This window comes from Symphodus melops (genome assembly GCF_947650265.1).
Source record: "Symphodus melops genome assembly, chromosome: 18".
NCBI lineage: Eukaryota > Metazoa > Chordata > Actinopteri > Labriformes > Labridae > Symphodus > Symphodus melops.
Genome location: NC_136708.1, coordinates 11,438,522 through 11,451,697, shown reverse-complemented (window position 1 = coordinate 11,451,697; position 13,176 = coordinate 11,438,522). Strand labels below are relative to the sequence as shown.

The 13,176-nt window shown below is 40.0% G+C and overlaps 3 protein-coding genes across 5 annotated transcripts in view; 1 reads left to right on the top strand and 2 right to left on the bottom strand.

The window, feature by feature from the left end:
• Positions 1-986, top strand: part of wipf3 (WAS/WASL interacting protein family member 3) — a 7,761-nt gene extending 6,775 nt beyond the window's left edge. Inside the window, exon 8 of one of the 2 annotated variants that reach the window (XM_079368333.1) lies at positions 1-986. This exon is cut by the window's left edge and continues 225 nt beyond it. The gene's annotated coding sequence lies outside the window, so the exon portion shown is untranslated. The other variant, XM_079368332.1, reaches the window with a different exon arrangement.
• A 46-nt stretch (positions 987-1,032) lies between these two features.
• Positions 1,033-4,548, bottom strand: LOC306839570 (peptidyl-prolyl cis-trans isomerase FKBP14-like). Its single transcript, XM_079368334.1, has 4 exons — positions 4,212-4,548; positions 2,984-3,135; positions 2,414-2,541; positions 1,033-1,564 (listed from the first exon to the last, which is right to left on the bottom strand). The coding sequence occupies exons 1-4, from the start codon at positions 4,403-4,405 to the stop codon at positions 1,406-1,408; spliced, it is 633 nt and encodes a 210-aa protein (XP_079224460.1). The 5' UTR covers positions 4,406-4,548; the 3' UTR covers positions 1,033-1,405.
• A 136-nt stretch (positions 4,549-4,684) lies between these two features.
• LOC306839568 (uncharacterized protein) lies at positions 4,685-13,043 on the bottom strand. Of its 2 annotated transcripts, none has more exons than XM_079368330.1 (18): positions 12,666-13,043; positions 11,995-12,115; positions 11,778-11,887; positions 11,562-11,681; positions 11,365-11,409; positions 11,211-11,237; positions 10,053-10,124; positions 9,910-9,972; positions 9,310-9,336; positions 9,174-9,218; positions 8,868-8,903; positions 8,712-8,792; positions 8,198-8,294; positions 7,812-7,951; positions 7,599-7,718; positions 6,765-6,894; positions 6,196-6,298; positions 4,685-5,440 (listed from the first exon to the last, which is right to left on the bottom strand). In XM_079368330.1, exons 2-18 carry the CDS (start codon positions 12,098-12,100, stop codon positions 5,371-5,373), a joined length of 1,392 nt encoding a protein of 463 aa, XP_079224456.1. In that variant the 5' UTR covers positions 12,101-12,115; positions 12,666-13,043; the 3' UTR covers positions 4,685-5,370. The 2 variants fall into 2 exon arrangements, with proteins under 2 accessions (XP_079224456.1, XP_079224457.1); XM_079368331.1 differs by lacking the exon at positions 12,666-13,043 and adding an exon at positions 12,206-12,299.
• Positions 13,044-13,176: the final 133 nt, after the last annotated feature.

The following is a 13,176-nucleotide window of genomic DNA, read 5'->3' as shown; positions in this document are numbered from 1 at the left end:
CTTATTCCGACTATGTGACCTCTGACTTTTTCCAGTGTGGAATGTTTTGAATGTGTGTGAGGAGGAGGGCTCTCCCTGCTTGCACTCATATACACGCACACACATGGGACAGTGTCTTCCAGCAGCTATATTTAACATGATGCTTCACATGGTTTTGAAGCATGAGAGTATCTACATACTGAGTGAAAACATGAATTTCATCATTGAGATTTTTGTCGAAGATGTCATGTGCTTTTAGTTTATGAAAAAGCACTTTTAAAGTAAAAACGAAAACCTTAAAACAAACTGTTGCTTGTAGAAAGACTTCCCTATATACTTGTAAAAAGTACACGGCCCAAACCTTTTTCTAAATATTGGAGTGAGCCAATCCTCTCAAAATGTTTAGAATTTTCCTTTTTTTGTAAACCACTATGGTATAATTCATCTGTTACCAATAGTAATTGTAAGCTTAGTAAATATAAAGTTCGCAAAAACTAAAATTGGTGGTGTATCTTCTTTCATCTGGTCCAGGAAATGCTAACCCTGGAGTTTTATAAATTTATGTACATAATTTGGTGCTTTGTTGTTTATGTGATTGTTTTTTTTTTTTACAAGTTTACAAATGAATATGTTTGTAAAGAAGGAGATACACTGACTTGTTAAGATAATGCATCTGTTCAAAGTAACCCTGAGGTGTTGTCTGCTATGAATAGATAATGGCATGAGGTGTACTGTTTCCCTTTTCCCCGTGTATTAATCAAAACTAACACCCGAGAAGACAGTGCCACCTGCTGGTTCAATGTGTAAAGAGCATGTGACAACTAAATAAACCACAGTATTTTGTGTAAAAAAGAAATGTTGTACCAGAACTGTGAATCTGTGTTTGATTTGTTTGATTAAAAAAAGGAGCAGGAGCCTTTTCTCTTTAAAGGCCAAAAAAGGAAATGATCTTTAAATTAAATAACCTCCAAAAATTAAACGACAAATCTAGAAATGGATACCCACTTACATTACACTTACAGTACGTGTCTACGAACACAAATTATAAACATTTACTCCTTTTTTTATTACAAATAAGAGACATTCAGTGTAAACAATGAAAATACAGTCTCAATGTGTATACAACATTAATTAAACAAAACAAATCTGAAATGTAAATGTGTCACATGATGCTTTTAGAACACCTGTACAAATACACACATGCAAAGATCTGCACAAAGGGAAAAAACACAAAAACACAATATAAATCTGCTTTTGGCCTATTGGTAAGTCCGACTGCGTAATTCCTCACACATATTTCATGTAACCTGAGAGAGTTTCAGTGATGAACTCAAAGAGCACAAAAGTATTTCTCGTGTGAACTCACAGAAGACAAAAACAAAATGAATGACTGACTTTGGGGGAAGTTTGGCATCTAAAAGAGAATTTAGAGTTCATCGTGCTTGTAGGTAAACTCTCTGGAGGAAATGACGCCGTCTTTGTTCTCGTCCTCTTTGGCAAAGATATCAGCCACCATGTTCTCATGTAGGGTGTCGTTGGCAGGGTAGCCATGACGCTCAAACTCTTTCCTCAGGTATTCTTTCACCTGGAGGAGGAGATAAGCATGAGTTACAGTGCTCAAGTTAAAAAAATACATTTTTTACAACAAAAACTTTAAAAAGAGAACATTTACATCTTCACTAAATAAATCAGTTTTAAGTTTCATCCTTATAAACATAAAATTACATTATTTTACTGGACTATCAATGTTAAACACACTGTGCTTAAAATTCACAAAAAAAGTAAAAAACACATACCAAAAGACCAAGGTTACTGACTTTATTTAACACACAAAACATTTTATCACTTTAACTTCAAGTTAGGTTAGCTATGATACACCTTTAGTGTGCCCAGAAAATATGAAGAACGTAAGAAAGGATGTAACAATTAACGCTAATTTAGCACAATAACTAAAAACATGTTTTTAACATTTGCTTGTGAATAATCATGTACAACCACTCAGCTACTAAAGTATGATTTACGTACATAAATCCTGATATATCGTAAAGAGTTGGTTAACTGTTATTCAGAATAGACTTTGGATGACTCCGATTGCCATTTTTAGTATCATTCATTTTTGGGTATATAGCTGTTTTAGTCAAGGACTAGAGAAAAAAAAAAGATTATAGTTATTCAGTGTCAATTTATATGCAATATGAGGCTATAAATAAATAAACAAAGTGTGCTAACATTAGCCTGTATTTGTTGCTCGAATCATTCTAATTTATAACTCCTTCATGAAAACACGAGGGGAGAGGGGTTGGAGGTGTGCTGCTGGAGGAGAGCGGAAGGCTTCAGGGTAGCGGAGGTGTTTGTTTTGGATTAATGCTGATGCTCAAGGGGCGACATCTACTGGATCAAAAAGTCACAAATTCTTCCTATTACTTGTCGTTACCTCATTCTTTGATAGCTTCCAGTCATCATTGAGGTCCATCTCCTGAAAGGACTCGTGTGACCTTGGTCCATTTCTGATCTCAAGCACCTCGATGATAAAGGTGAGTGTGCTCTCAGGTGGGATCTTACCTTACATAGGACAACAACACAGCACAGGACGTTAGATTAAACTTTGTCTGGCTTTCATCTGAGATTTTCAAAAGAGTCCATAAACATGCTGCATACATCTGTGAGTATTTAAGTAAGACATTTAAGTGTTGTTGAGAAGCAAACTTTGGGTGCATAATAATGAGACATACATTGTCTTAATGCCTTCAGTTAGTTTGACATGGGAGAGATGGATGCAATTTGTGATGTGTGCTTACCAGGGCAAAGAACACTACTGCTCACATGCTCCATGTAGACAAAAAGGGGACTAACATCACTGAATGAAACCTTCAGCGTTTGAGTCCAAAAGAGCCATTTAAAACAAGACAGACAGGTAAAACATGCATAGAGAAGTTATACATCTACAATTAAAGAGTTTCATGCAGTAGAGCTTACATCATGCTCTGAACAGACCAACAACTACCTTTCCCTTCCTTCCCGTAGGCCAGAGCTGGAGGTACGATGAGTTTCCTCTTCTCTCCAGAGCACATGTCCTGTAGGCCTTTATCCCAGCCTTTGATCACCTCTCTGATTCCCAGAGTGAACCACACTGCCTGCTTGTCTCCATGAGTTCGACTAGACACACACACACACACACACACACACACACACACACACACACACACACACACGTCAGAGAAGGGAAGATCTGTGTGAAGGTCTGGGAGATCTCTTCTCTCTTGAGAGATCACAGTCACCACCATCCTTTTTCTACTGCCTGTGTGAGGTCAGACTGCCATTTCAGTTCTATACAATGGAAATAACTGTGATCATTTTATGTTAAAGCTTTTCCAAAATTGTTTAAAATAAGATGCAGTCCAGGTTGTTGTTTAACAAATTATTTTAATCGCATTTACGGTATATATTTTTCTACGGTTTTCTATGGTATATATAAATTTCCCCTTTCTCCAATAATTATTTAATTCATTTAAATAGATGTTCTACTTCTTTAGATTCCTTTGTTTGTCTAAGTACTTTTAAACAGTGCCATATAAACAAAGTCATCATCGAAAAAACATTTCTGCGCTTGAGTTTTAGTATTGGCCTGAGAGATATCTTCTGCTTTGGGATACTCTGCTGTTAGTTAGCCTATACTTTAAAAAAAAAAAATTAAAATTAAATTGATGTTGTATTACTATGCGATGTTTCAATTGTGACCTGCAGGTGTAAACTAGCTCTAAACTTACTCAGGTACAATGCATCAAATGACATGTTTAATATTGTACATGGACCCTTTACATGTAAAACAGTAACAAAACAAGTATCTTAATCTAATAAAAAAAAGACGAATTAGTTAAATTAGAAACATGTACATTATTGATATTGAAATGAAATAAATTTGCTTTTGTACATTTTGGCAGCCTGACCCAATGACATCACGTGACCTTTACAAAAAAAGGCGTCAACGAGGAGATGTAACCTGTGTACGCAACACGAAACACGTTGCCGAGCTGGAGGACTGTCATGTCGCTTAACTGCAATAAGTCAATGTAAAGTTGTCAACTACTTAACAATGTTAAAGCTAATAAGCAATGTGAAGAAAAGTAAATACAGAAAGCAGCGCTCATTACACAATAGAGAAAAATAGACAGCAACTTTTCAGCATCTTAACAACTTCTCACGTGCGCCTTAGGAGCTGTCACCACGCATACCTGGAGTGAACCAAGGTCCCGTTCTCCAAGTATCCCTCATGATGCACCAACAGGATGTCTCCGTACTTTGACTTTCTGTGACAGAGAAAAGGTTTGTGCAGGACTTCTATCTGCACCTCCGCTTCAGGCAGCTTCCCCCCGCTGACCGACAGAAGCAGAGAAGAGCAGAGCCAGCTCAGCACCGACAGCAGCATTTTCACACACCTCAACCAGTCCGAGAAAACAGCAGAAGAAGACGGGCAAGTACAACTTTTCAACAAATGTTGTGCAGGCGTGCAGACGGCCCTCTACGTGGCAGTTTCATTATACGTGTTGTTGCAGGAAGTCTTCTTCTGATTGGTGTTTTCTTTTTTAAAACCCCGCCCACAGACACTGGGGACGTGTTGGCCTAGAATCTTTATTTGAGTATCATGTTTTAGTAAATTTACAGTCATGCAGGAAGTTTATCCACTAATCATATTTGACACTATTACTTAAAATATAACTGTGCAGTTTATTCATGCTGCTGGATGGTATTGTTTTGGGGTTTTTTTTGTCATTGTTGCAGTGTTACACATATCTTTTGTCTAGACATCCATTTAAATTGGGAAAACATAGGCTATACATTAACAGCACAGTATAAAGTGTCTAGCTGTGTAATGGTAAACATTATCATGCAATATTACAACATTGCACTTTACATGTCTGGCACAGAAACTAACCTATTTGCACACCCCTGATATGCATCATACAGTAATCAGCATCAATAATATCATTGCTTCTTTAAGAAAAGGCTTCTTTACCCTTACTCATTACAACATAAGATCAGGACATAGCTTATTTCTACATCAACAGTCAGCAAGTCATAGACATTGAACGTATTTAACATGTACAATCGTTTAAAGGTTCCCTGTTATCACAAGTGTCCGTAACAGTCCTGCAGCCGATGAAGGGACAGTTACATAAAGCTGCTTCCTGAGTCCAATAAAGTTAAAGATCAGGAGGAGACAGTCCATTCAAAGCCGACTCCTGTGACGTTTCATGGCTCAGAGCAGGCACAAGCCCTGAGGACTCTTTCTTAGTCCAGCAGGTAACTTTCAAAGGGTAAAACTTCAGGAGAAAATCTGGAGTACATTTCCCATAATTAAGTAGAGATGCCCATTCTTTTCTGCTTTTCAGTTCAGGTGAAATACTTGCAACCAGTGGAATCAATGAGGCAAGAGTCTGTACATCTGAGCTGCCCAAATGACCTGCAGAAGACAATGAAAAATGTGTAATAGTGAATAGTACAGTAAGTCTTTTTTTGAGACATGGTTATCAATTCAGGAAAAGTGTTAATTGCTTTTTTGTAGAGTTAGATGGACGGTTTATACCAGTCGTATTTCTGCACATCAAAGGTAGACCAGGATGTTTATTAGCTTAGCATGAAGTCTCAAAACATTAGGTATGAGATTTACTGGCTTTTGTCCAAAGGTTACAAGTGGGCTTGATTAATCAAAGTTATAGACTGGACAGGAAGTATGCAGGATAATTTTGTTTACAGTGAGTCACATGATTTATTTTCACACACAGTTATAATGTGTAAATAAGTGAGTTTTATTGGTTCTTTTAGAAAAATGATGCTGAGCTAAACTAAGCTAACTTCTTAATTTTCTCACTATTCATACCCACATGTGATTGGCACCAATCTTCTCAACTTCTCACTCAACGTATTTTTACAAACTACTGAACCATAACTGTAAACATAGGTATAATTTGTGAACCAATTTTTTGTAAGTTATAATTCATGATGAAGTAAGTGCTGGCAGGTTAATGCACCCTCATCCAGAGACGTCATCAATACAAGTAAATACGATCATTTAAGAGAGCTGTACTGTCTTAAGCTTTAACTGGTTGAGGATGTATTTATTTTTATTAATTGCACTATCTTGGCCGAGGAGATGATGAGAAATGTTGGCCCAAAGACGCAGGTCGAGAAAGTAAAAAAAAAAAAAAAAAAACATACCCAGGAAGATAGGATTTACAGGTCTGATAACCAAAGTCTTTTCCATCACACTCCTCCATGCCTTCATGTCGGTATCCATCTCCACAGTAGGCCCACTTACAGTCTGAGGGGACATGGGAAAAGGCAGGAGTGATGAGAGAGTAAAGAAACAGAGAGAGAGAGAGAGAGAGAAGACATTACTAATGCTTTGGCACTCCTGTGTGTTTCAGTGATGCCAATACAGCATTTTCTGCTAATTCAATTGAACACAGAAGCAGAGAGAAGTGAGAGGATGGCAGGAAAAGAGAGGGCAAGATTAATGAAAGATCAAGGGAAAGTTTCATGGTGTGCGTTGCTTTTGTGTTCTGCCGTGTGGGCTCAGGCTCTGTGGGGCACTGGGGTAACGCTCTGCAGGGTATCTCATGAACAGCTGGATGTGAGACAGCAAAGTGGTGCTTGTGCAGCCAAAAGTTGAACTTACTTTGTATGTAAAGACAAGTTTTGTTCCGTTTTCAAGACAGTTAATGGTCCTAATTCTTGTCATACATGGTCCTTTTTATAAAGAATCATAAAGCTTGCAGGTTACTCACTGAGACAAGCGTCGGTGATGATCTGGTTTCCATCATCACACTCCTCTCCGTGCTGAGGCTGCACCTTCCCATCTCCGCACACACCAACTCTGTCTGGGACTTTCTCTGTGGACTGGAACGGCTGGAAGGGCTTCAAACCAAATTGAAGAAAAACTATTAGCCACTGAGAAAGAGTAGGGTAAATGGTAAACTTGAGCTTGTTTATCGCTTTTTTTTTATAATAACATAGTGCCTTCTGTAAAGCAATGAACCTCCAGTGTTTCCCACACGGACTTAACCCAAGACCCCACACTCAGGTATGTTCGTGGTAGCCCAAGTAGGCTTCAATGGCGAGCCATTTTATCTTCTGCAGAATCAGGGATCAATCAGTGCACATTCTGCACTCACTCTACCCCTCCCGCTCATGCTTGCTGTCCAATCAGATAGAGGTATACAAGAACTAAAATAGATCGTTTAAATAACGCAGTGTAGGCTGTTACATACATCAAGATGCATGTTGCTTTGTCACTAAATAGTTCCTTTTGTAAAAGTGTCTTGTAAGTTATTTCAGTTTTATATCCCCAACTTCTGTTGCTAGTCTTAACTCAGCAGACAATGATTGTAACGATATATTGGTCTGATAGTGTAAAATTGTTCAATGTATATGGATGTGTGTTTATGTGCTGATGTGTACAGAGAGGGGTAGGAGTGCTTGAACATGTTTTCATCTAAGAAAGAGGTTATGTAGTCATTGGTCAATGTTTGAAAGAAAAATAATAGTATCTAGCACTTGTTATTTGAAAATCTACAAGTTTATACACAGTATTATGTTTAATCCACCCTTATATTTGTTACCTGTATGGGCTTCCATCCATCTTTATCTTTGAAGTAGAGCATCTTCTGATCTTTCCTGAATGCTATTGCATTGTCCAGTTGTAGGTTTTCCATCTCCTCCACACTGTTTACAACAAAAATCTACAAACGTACAGGAGAAAGGTAAAGAAATTATTTATCGCCTTTTAGAGTGGATATTGTGAGGTTGCAGTTTTTAAGTGAATAGGATCTTACTGCAGGGACTTTGTTAGGACCACCCCGCTGTGTGTAGCTTCCAAAAGGAGCATTGTTCGCACCGTAGATAGAATCACAATCACAACGACCTGCTGTACCTGGAAGACCCTTTTCTCCCTTTTCCCCCACGAGATACAGACCTACAATAATCCAAGAATGTGTGGCAAAGAAAGGAATTTAACATTCTTATGACTTCATGGTATTTTGACATTAATCCAAGTGGCAATTTGTACTATTTATTTTATCCATTAGTGCTAATAATCAGGTGTCTACTGGCTATTTTAAAGAGATAAATATTTATAATTCAGCAACAGCTTAGCTCTCGCACTAGGACATGTCAGCTCACACCACTAACAGATGGTTCGTTAATTAATGAGCTATTGTACCTGAGGCAGGTGGACCAGGTGGTCCTGGATTTCCAGTCGGACCAGAGGGTCCTGGGGGTCCCATAACTCCTGGTGCTCCACTGTGGCCTTTCATGCCCTGTGAAAACCAGGCATTATCCCAACATCAGAGAATACAAATACATAAACACACACGCAGTGGAAGTGACCCCCATGCTTCTGCCACTTGTGCATAGCTTGGGTAACCTCGCCCATGGAAAATATAAGTGTGAGTGACATAGCAATGCCAAATACTCTACATCCCCTATGGAAGTCTAAACTTTGCACTGGATGTTAAAGTTGTGACTGAGTAAGATGGTGAAAGATATACAGTAGTTCTTGGTTCACGGAGTCTACTGTAAGTGCAAACACAAGGGTTAATTGATGCTGTAAGAATGCATTTAAATGTGTGGGAACCTCTGAGGCCAACAATCCTTTTACACACGTCAAAAGCATATATATTGTTCACAGAGAGAACCAAACACCCTGTGCATCATTTTTCACTGCCCATCCGCACCTGCTTGCCTCTCTTCCCAGGCCGTCCAGAGGGTCCTCTCTTCCCTGAGTTTCCTTGCTCTCCCTTTGGTCCCTGTTCACCCTGAGAACGGAGTTGACGAATGATCAGTTTAAATCCTGTTCTCAACTGTTGTTATAATTATGGAACCATTCTTACCTTCTGACCAAGCATCCCAGGCAAACCGATGGAGCCCTAAATGGAGACGCAATGAGAACATGATGTGAGAAAAGTCATTAAGTCAGTGGAGCTGACCTCATAAAGTCTTAAATGATCATTTGATCCAACTTTGAGATAGGAGTCAAGAGAGCTTGAAATGAAGGGACCTGAAAAAAATGTGTCTCACTTCTTGAACATAGTAAAATGTGCCATTAGTCAGAGATACACAAATGGGCCGCAAAGGAGTATCATCACAAAATCTGAAAAATACCAAAAGGCCTGAAATAAATATATTTCTCCACCAACCTTATCACCCTTTGGTCCTGCAGCTCCAGGGTCACCACGACTCCCCTTTAAAAAGAATTAAGAGGAAAACACTAAAATAAGGAGAGAGTATTTTTAAAGAGACAACTGTGTACGGTAAGAATTGATTTGAAATTACCTTCTCTCCTTTGTAACCAGGCAGACCCTGAAAAGATATGCAAGTGATACAACATCAGATGGGATTGAGTAACAGTTGACAAAAACCTTGAGTCCGTCTTCACGAGGGATGTGCTAGATTTGACAACTACACACTTAAACGTTCTCAAGTCTGCACCATAATTACTAGTCAGTTAGATTTCAATATTTTGCCCTCAAATGTTGTATCTATGCTGTAATGCAGCCATTCGCCACTAGCCATGGTAAATGGCCTGCTCTAGTGCCCAGATGTAAACCAGCACTGTAGACCAATGGCATTTCACAGGACAGGTGCAGTATGACAGTATATTGATCTAGAAATTTAAGATTGAGTCGTGTTTAGGCTGTGTCAAGTTAAACTGGTATATAACCATTCAACCAGAGCCATGCATTACAACAAGCATTGGTTGTGCTGGCATTGTTAATGTTAACAGCAGTCTGCAAATGAATCAGACATTTTTTATCCACACAAATTGTTATCCCGCTCAGCCTGAAAATATAACAAGGCTCACAAGATATAAAGTATTTTCTCGCTTTTTAACTGATGAGGAACATCCCTCGTCTTCGCAAACAAATGACTTACTTTTGTTCCAGGTGGTCCTCTCAGTCCTGGTAATCCCATGAGTCCTGGATCTCCCTTTTCCCCCTTAGAAATTACACAAAAATAAGTAACACTTCATAAATTACACATTTTAAGGCAAACCTAGAGGTGAGGATGTACTGTACCTTTGGTCCCTCTGGACCAGGCCATCCTTGGAGACCTGGTTTCCCTGGGAGGCCTGGAGCCCCTGTACGACCCTACAGAGACAGATACAAGAAATAAAAGAAACATGAATACATTTTCTGTCTACTTTTGATCAAACATTACCATTCAGTGTCTTGTCAAGAGTTAGATAACATGATCTATATCCCTCTAAAGTTGACATCAAATTAGCTGTTGCTGATACCCTGTTATATGAGCATGCCGAGCTAAGCTTAACTCCTGAAAACAGGGGAACAGCTCGCATAGCTTTGAGACAATAACAAACCTTTTCTTTTAAACTTGTCATTTATTTATGTTGCTTGGTTCTGCTAATGTGCTCTATATGCTGTTTAAGGATTGTCTTGTGAATCAATAAGGGGCAGAAGGACATCAAACGGACCTCCTGAGATTTTTTTAACCAGAAGTAGCAGAGTAAAATAACGTGCAAAAAAACAATATTTCCACTAAGACTGGCTTTTTAATGGACAGGAATAAAGGCTCAATATAACTTCTTCCTTTGCCAGTTCCCTGAAAGCAGGAAAGCCAAATAGATTGCACAACAGCCCCACATCTCTGTGACACCAGGACAAGAACTCTAGAGCAGCTGCCATGCTAGCAGTGTACTCTCATTTAGCTCCTTGTCATTAAAACTGCAGCCTATAGAGACACCACGGACCTGCCGCCGTGTGGAATGATTTATCATGGAGAGCCAAAGCACTTAGGGAGATTAAAATGCAGAAGTGGAGCGCTGAAGAGCCTGGATCAGCAAGACTTGAGTCCAGTACAAGGGCTAATGGAGCAAGGCCAAGGAAAGGGATAAGAGGGAAGGAAGATGCCAAGGAAAACGAAAAAGATGAGAGAGGTGAGGAGCAGAAGAATGACAGGAGACCTTCAGGGTTGTGATCAACCTTCTTTACATGGTCAGAGCAGCTTCTGAGTCTAATGTAGCATGACCCATTTAGCAGCTACAGGGGATATTCTGAGCACATCAATGGACAAATCACATCAGAACGTACTGAGGGGACAACAGAGGTAGAAAGAGGGATATTGAGATCCCATTATTCCAAGGACATGGGGGATGGACCAGAGAGAGATGAGCAAGGAATCAAGTCATGCAGGAGGGGAGGAGCGGCTTACTGTACCTTCAACCCTGGACGTCCAATTTCTCCCTGAAGAGGACAAATGAGGGGAGAGATGAGGCGGTCTTTAGAGCAAAGATGAGCTCAAGGTCACAAACAGAAATAATTCTGTAGCAAAATAAATCACAGGCCTATTTTAAGAACTTTATAAACACACCTTCTCGCCCTTTGGTCCTCTAATGCCCGGTAATCCACTTTGACCCTGAAAAATGATTACAGCATATACAGTGTGTATCCAGCTCACACACTTTAAAAAACATGGTACATTTGTAAAAAATCAATACTAAAAGGGTATTTTAGACTTGGAAAATCTGGCAGCCCCTCTTCAGAGGTTTGCAACATTTTTCTTTTTACCTCAGGCCCTTGGGGTCCTGGAGGTCCTGGAGGTCCAGGTGAACACCGAGGTATCTCAGGTTTTTGTTTTTCAGGTTCTCTTCCTCCAAAAACACCGGGCTCTAAGATGCTTATACTATCCTTTGACACATAAATTAAACAAAAAGGCTTCAATAAGTGATTTACTGTGAGATTACGTAAGTGTAAATAGGATGCATTTACGCGTGTGTGACTTACGGGGCTGCCTCGCTTCCACAGCAGAGGAGGCGGAGGGAAGAGCGGTGGTGGAGGGGGTGACATGAGGCAGCAGGGGTCAAACCTCAGTGGCTCACCCTGCAAACCAAGAACTGAGAGAAAGACATCGTCCAACAGCATGTGATAGGTCTGTCATGATACATTGAGATGGTTAAAATGCATGCAACACATGTTTCTTTTGCACACTCGCACAACTCACCTGAGTGTGCTGATAGGATGCTGTCCATGTAGGAGTGACGGGATAGAGCCCACGCAGGACACAGAAACAATTGCAAGGACACTGCAAGTTTGACCAGCTCCATCATGAACGTTTAACTTCCCTAAAACATACACCATAAGCTGTCATACACACATTCTACTTCTGCTGCCTGAACATAATGCACTCGCTGGTAGCTGTCACTTTTCCTTACTGTCACTCCCTTAGTCCTGCCTCCCTCTCCCTCTCCCTTCTCATAGCATAATAAACTTGTTGCAGCTCCAGACTGCAGCAGATGCATCCACCGCTGTAATTCCAGCCGTGCACCAACCTCTCAGCCTCGTGCAGGGGGGCCTACCCAAACATGCTTATTATGACAGAAATAATATTACAATGTTGTGGCTGACTCAGGTCCATGCACACAAACATAGCAATTGTAGTCAAATTGTATCTGGTGAATGCAAATGAATGATATTGGAAATAATCCCACGTTTAGACGTGTTTTGCAGAAAACGTGCTGCACTGGGTTCAACCAGTTATTAATAACTTAATTACTGTCTTTAAATGTACCCTTCTACCTTATGTAATTAAAGGTGAAGCATGCCTTAAATACGCAAATAGAAGCAGTGTCCTGTAAATCCATGCCTTTTAATACACGAACACCCCTTACCTACCTTGAGATTTTGCTGCACTTGTAGATGCACAGGCTCGCGCTCCTCTTAACCAAGTCCTCAGTGTGCAGAACTGCAGACTGTAGCTCATCTGACTTCTGGCTAAATGTAGCCAATCTGGAACGCTAATAAATCTGATCCACTTATTGGCGCGCTTCTTTCCCTCAGCTGATCAATAACAACAGTATTGAGGAGGGAGGGGCCTTTAAAAAAAAGCTCCGGTGCTAAATGCTTACTAGTGGGGCCAACACAGCGGTGGCAGCCCGGGTCTGAATTATAGGTTCATTAACCGCTGTCAAATCTAAAACGACTTCAGAGCAACGTGCTGTATAGCTGGCATGGTTCTGACATTTCAAATCGTAATGCTTACAGTCGTTTGGCACGTTGTGTGGCGCTGATGTTCTCTACAGTAGCGGAATGGCGCCCTCTGCTGGACACATAAGTTAATGAATATTTAAAATAAATTCAGAAACGTTACATACCTTAACTCTTCATTTCAACATGCAAATATAGA

Excerpts from the sequence above, each read along its gene's own strand:
- LOC306839570 (XM_079368334.1), bottom strand. The coding sequence starts at position 4,405 with ATGCTGCTGTCGGTGCTGAGCTGGCTCTGCTCTTCTCTGCTTCTGTCG. Across the intron at positions 2,542-2,983 it reads CTACGGGAAGGAAGGGAAAG|GTAAGATCCCACCTGAGAGC; the intron begins GTAGTTGTTGGT and ends GTCCTATGTAAG. Across the intron at positions 1,565-2,413 it reads GGAAGCTATCAAAGAATGAG|GTGAAAGAATACCTGAGGAA; the intron begins GTAACGACAAGT and ends CTCCTCCTCCAG.
- LOC306839568 (XM_079368330.1), bottom strand. The coding sequence starts at position 12,100 with ATGATGGAGCTGGTCAAACTTGCAGTGTCCTTGCAATTGTTTCTGTGT. Across the intron at positions 11,682-11,777 it reads TGTGGAAGCGAGGCAGCCCC|GATAGTATAAGCATCTTAGA; the intron begins GTAAGTCACACA and ends TATGTGTCAAAG. Across the intron at positions 11,410-11,561 it reads CAGGACCCCAAGGGCCTGAG|GGTCAAAGTGGATTACCGGG; the intron begins GTAAAAAGAAAA and ends ATCATTTTTCAG.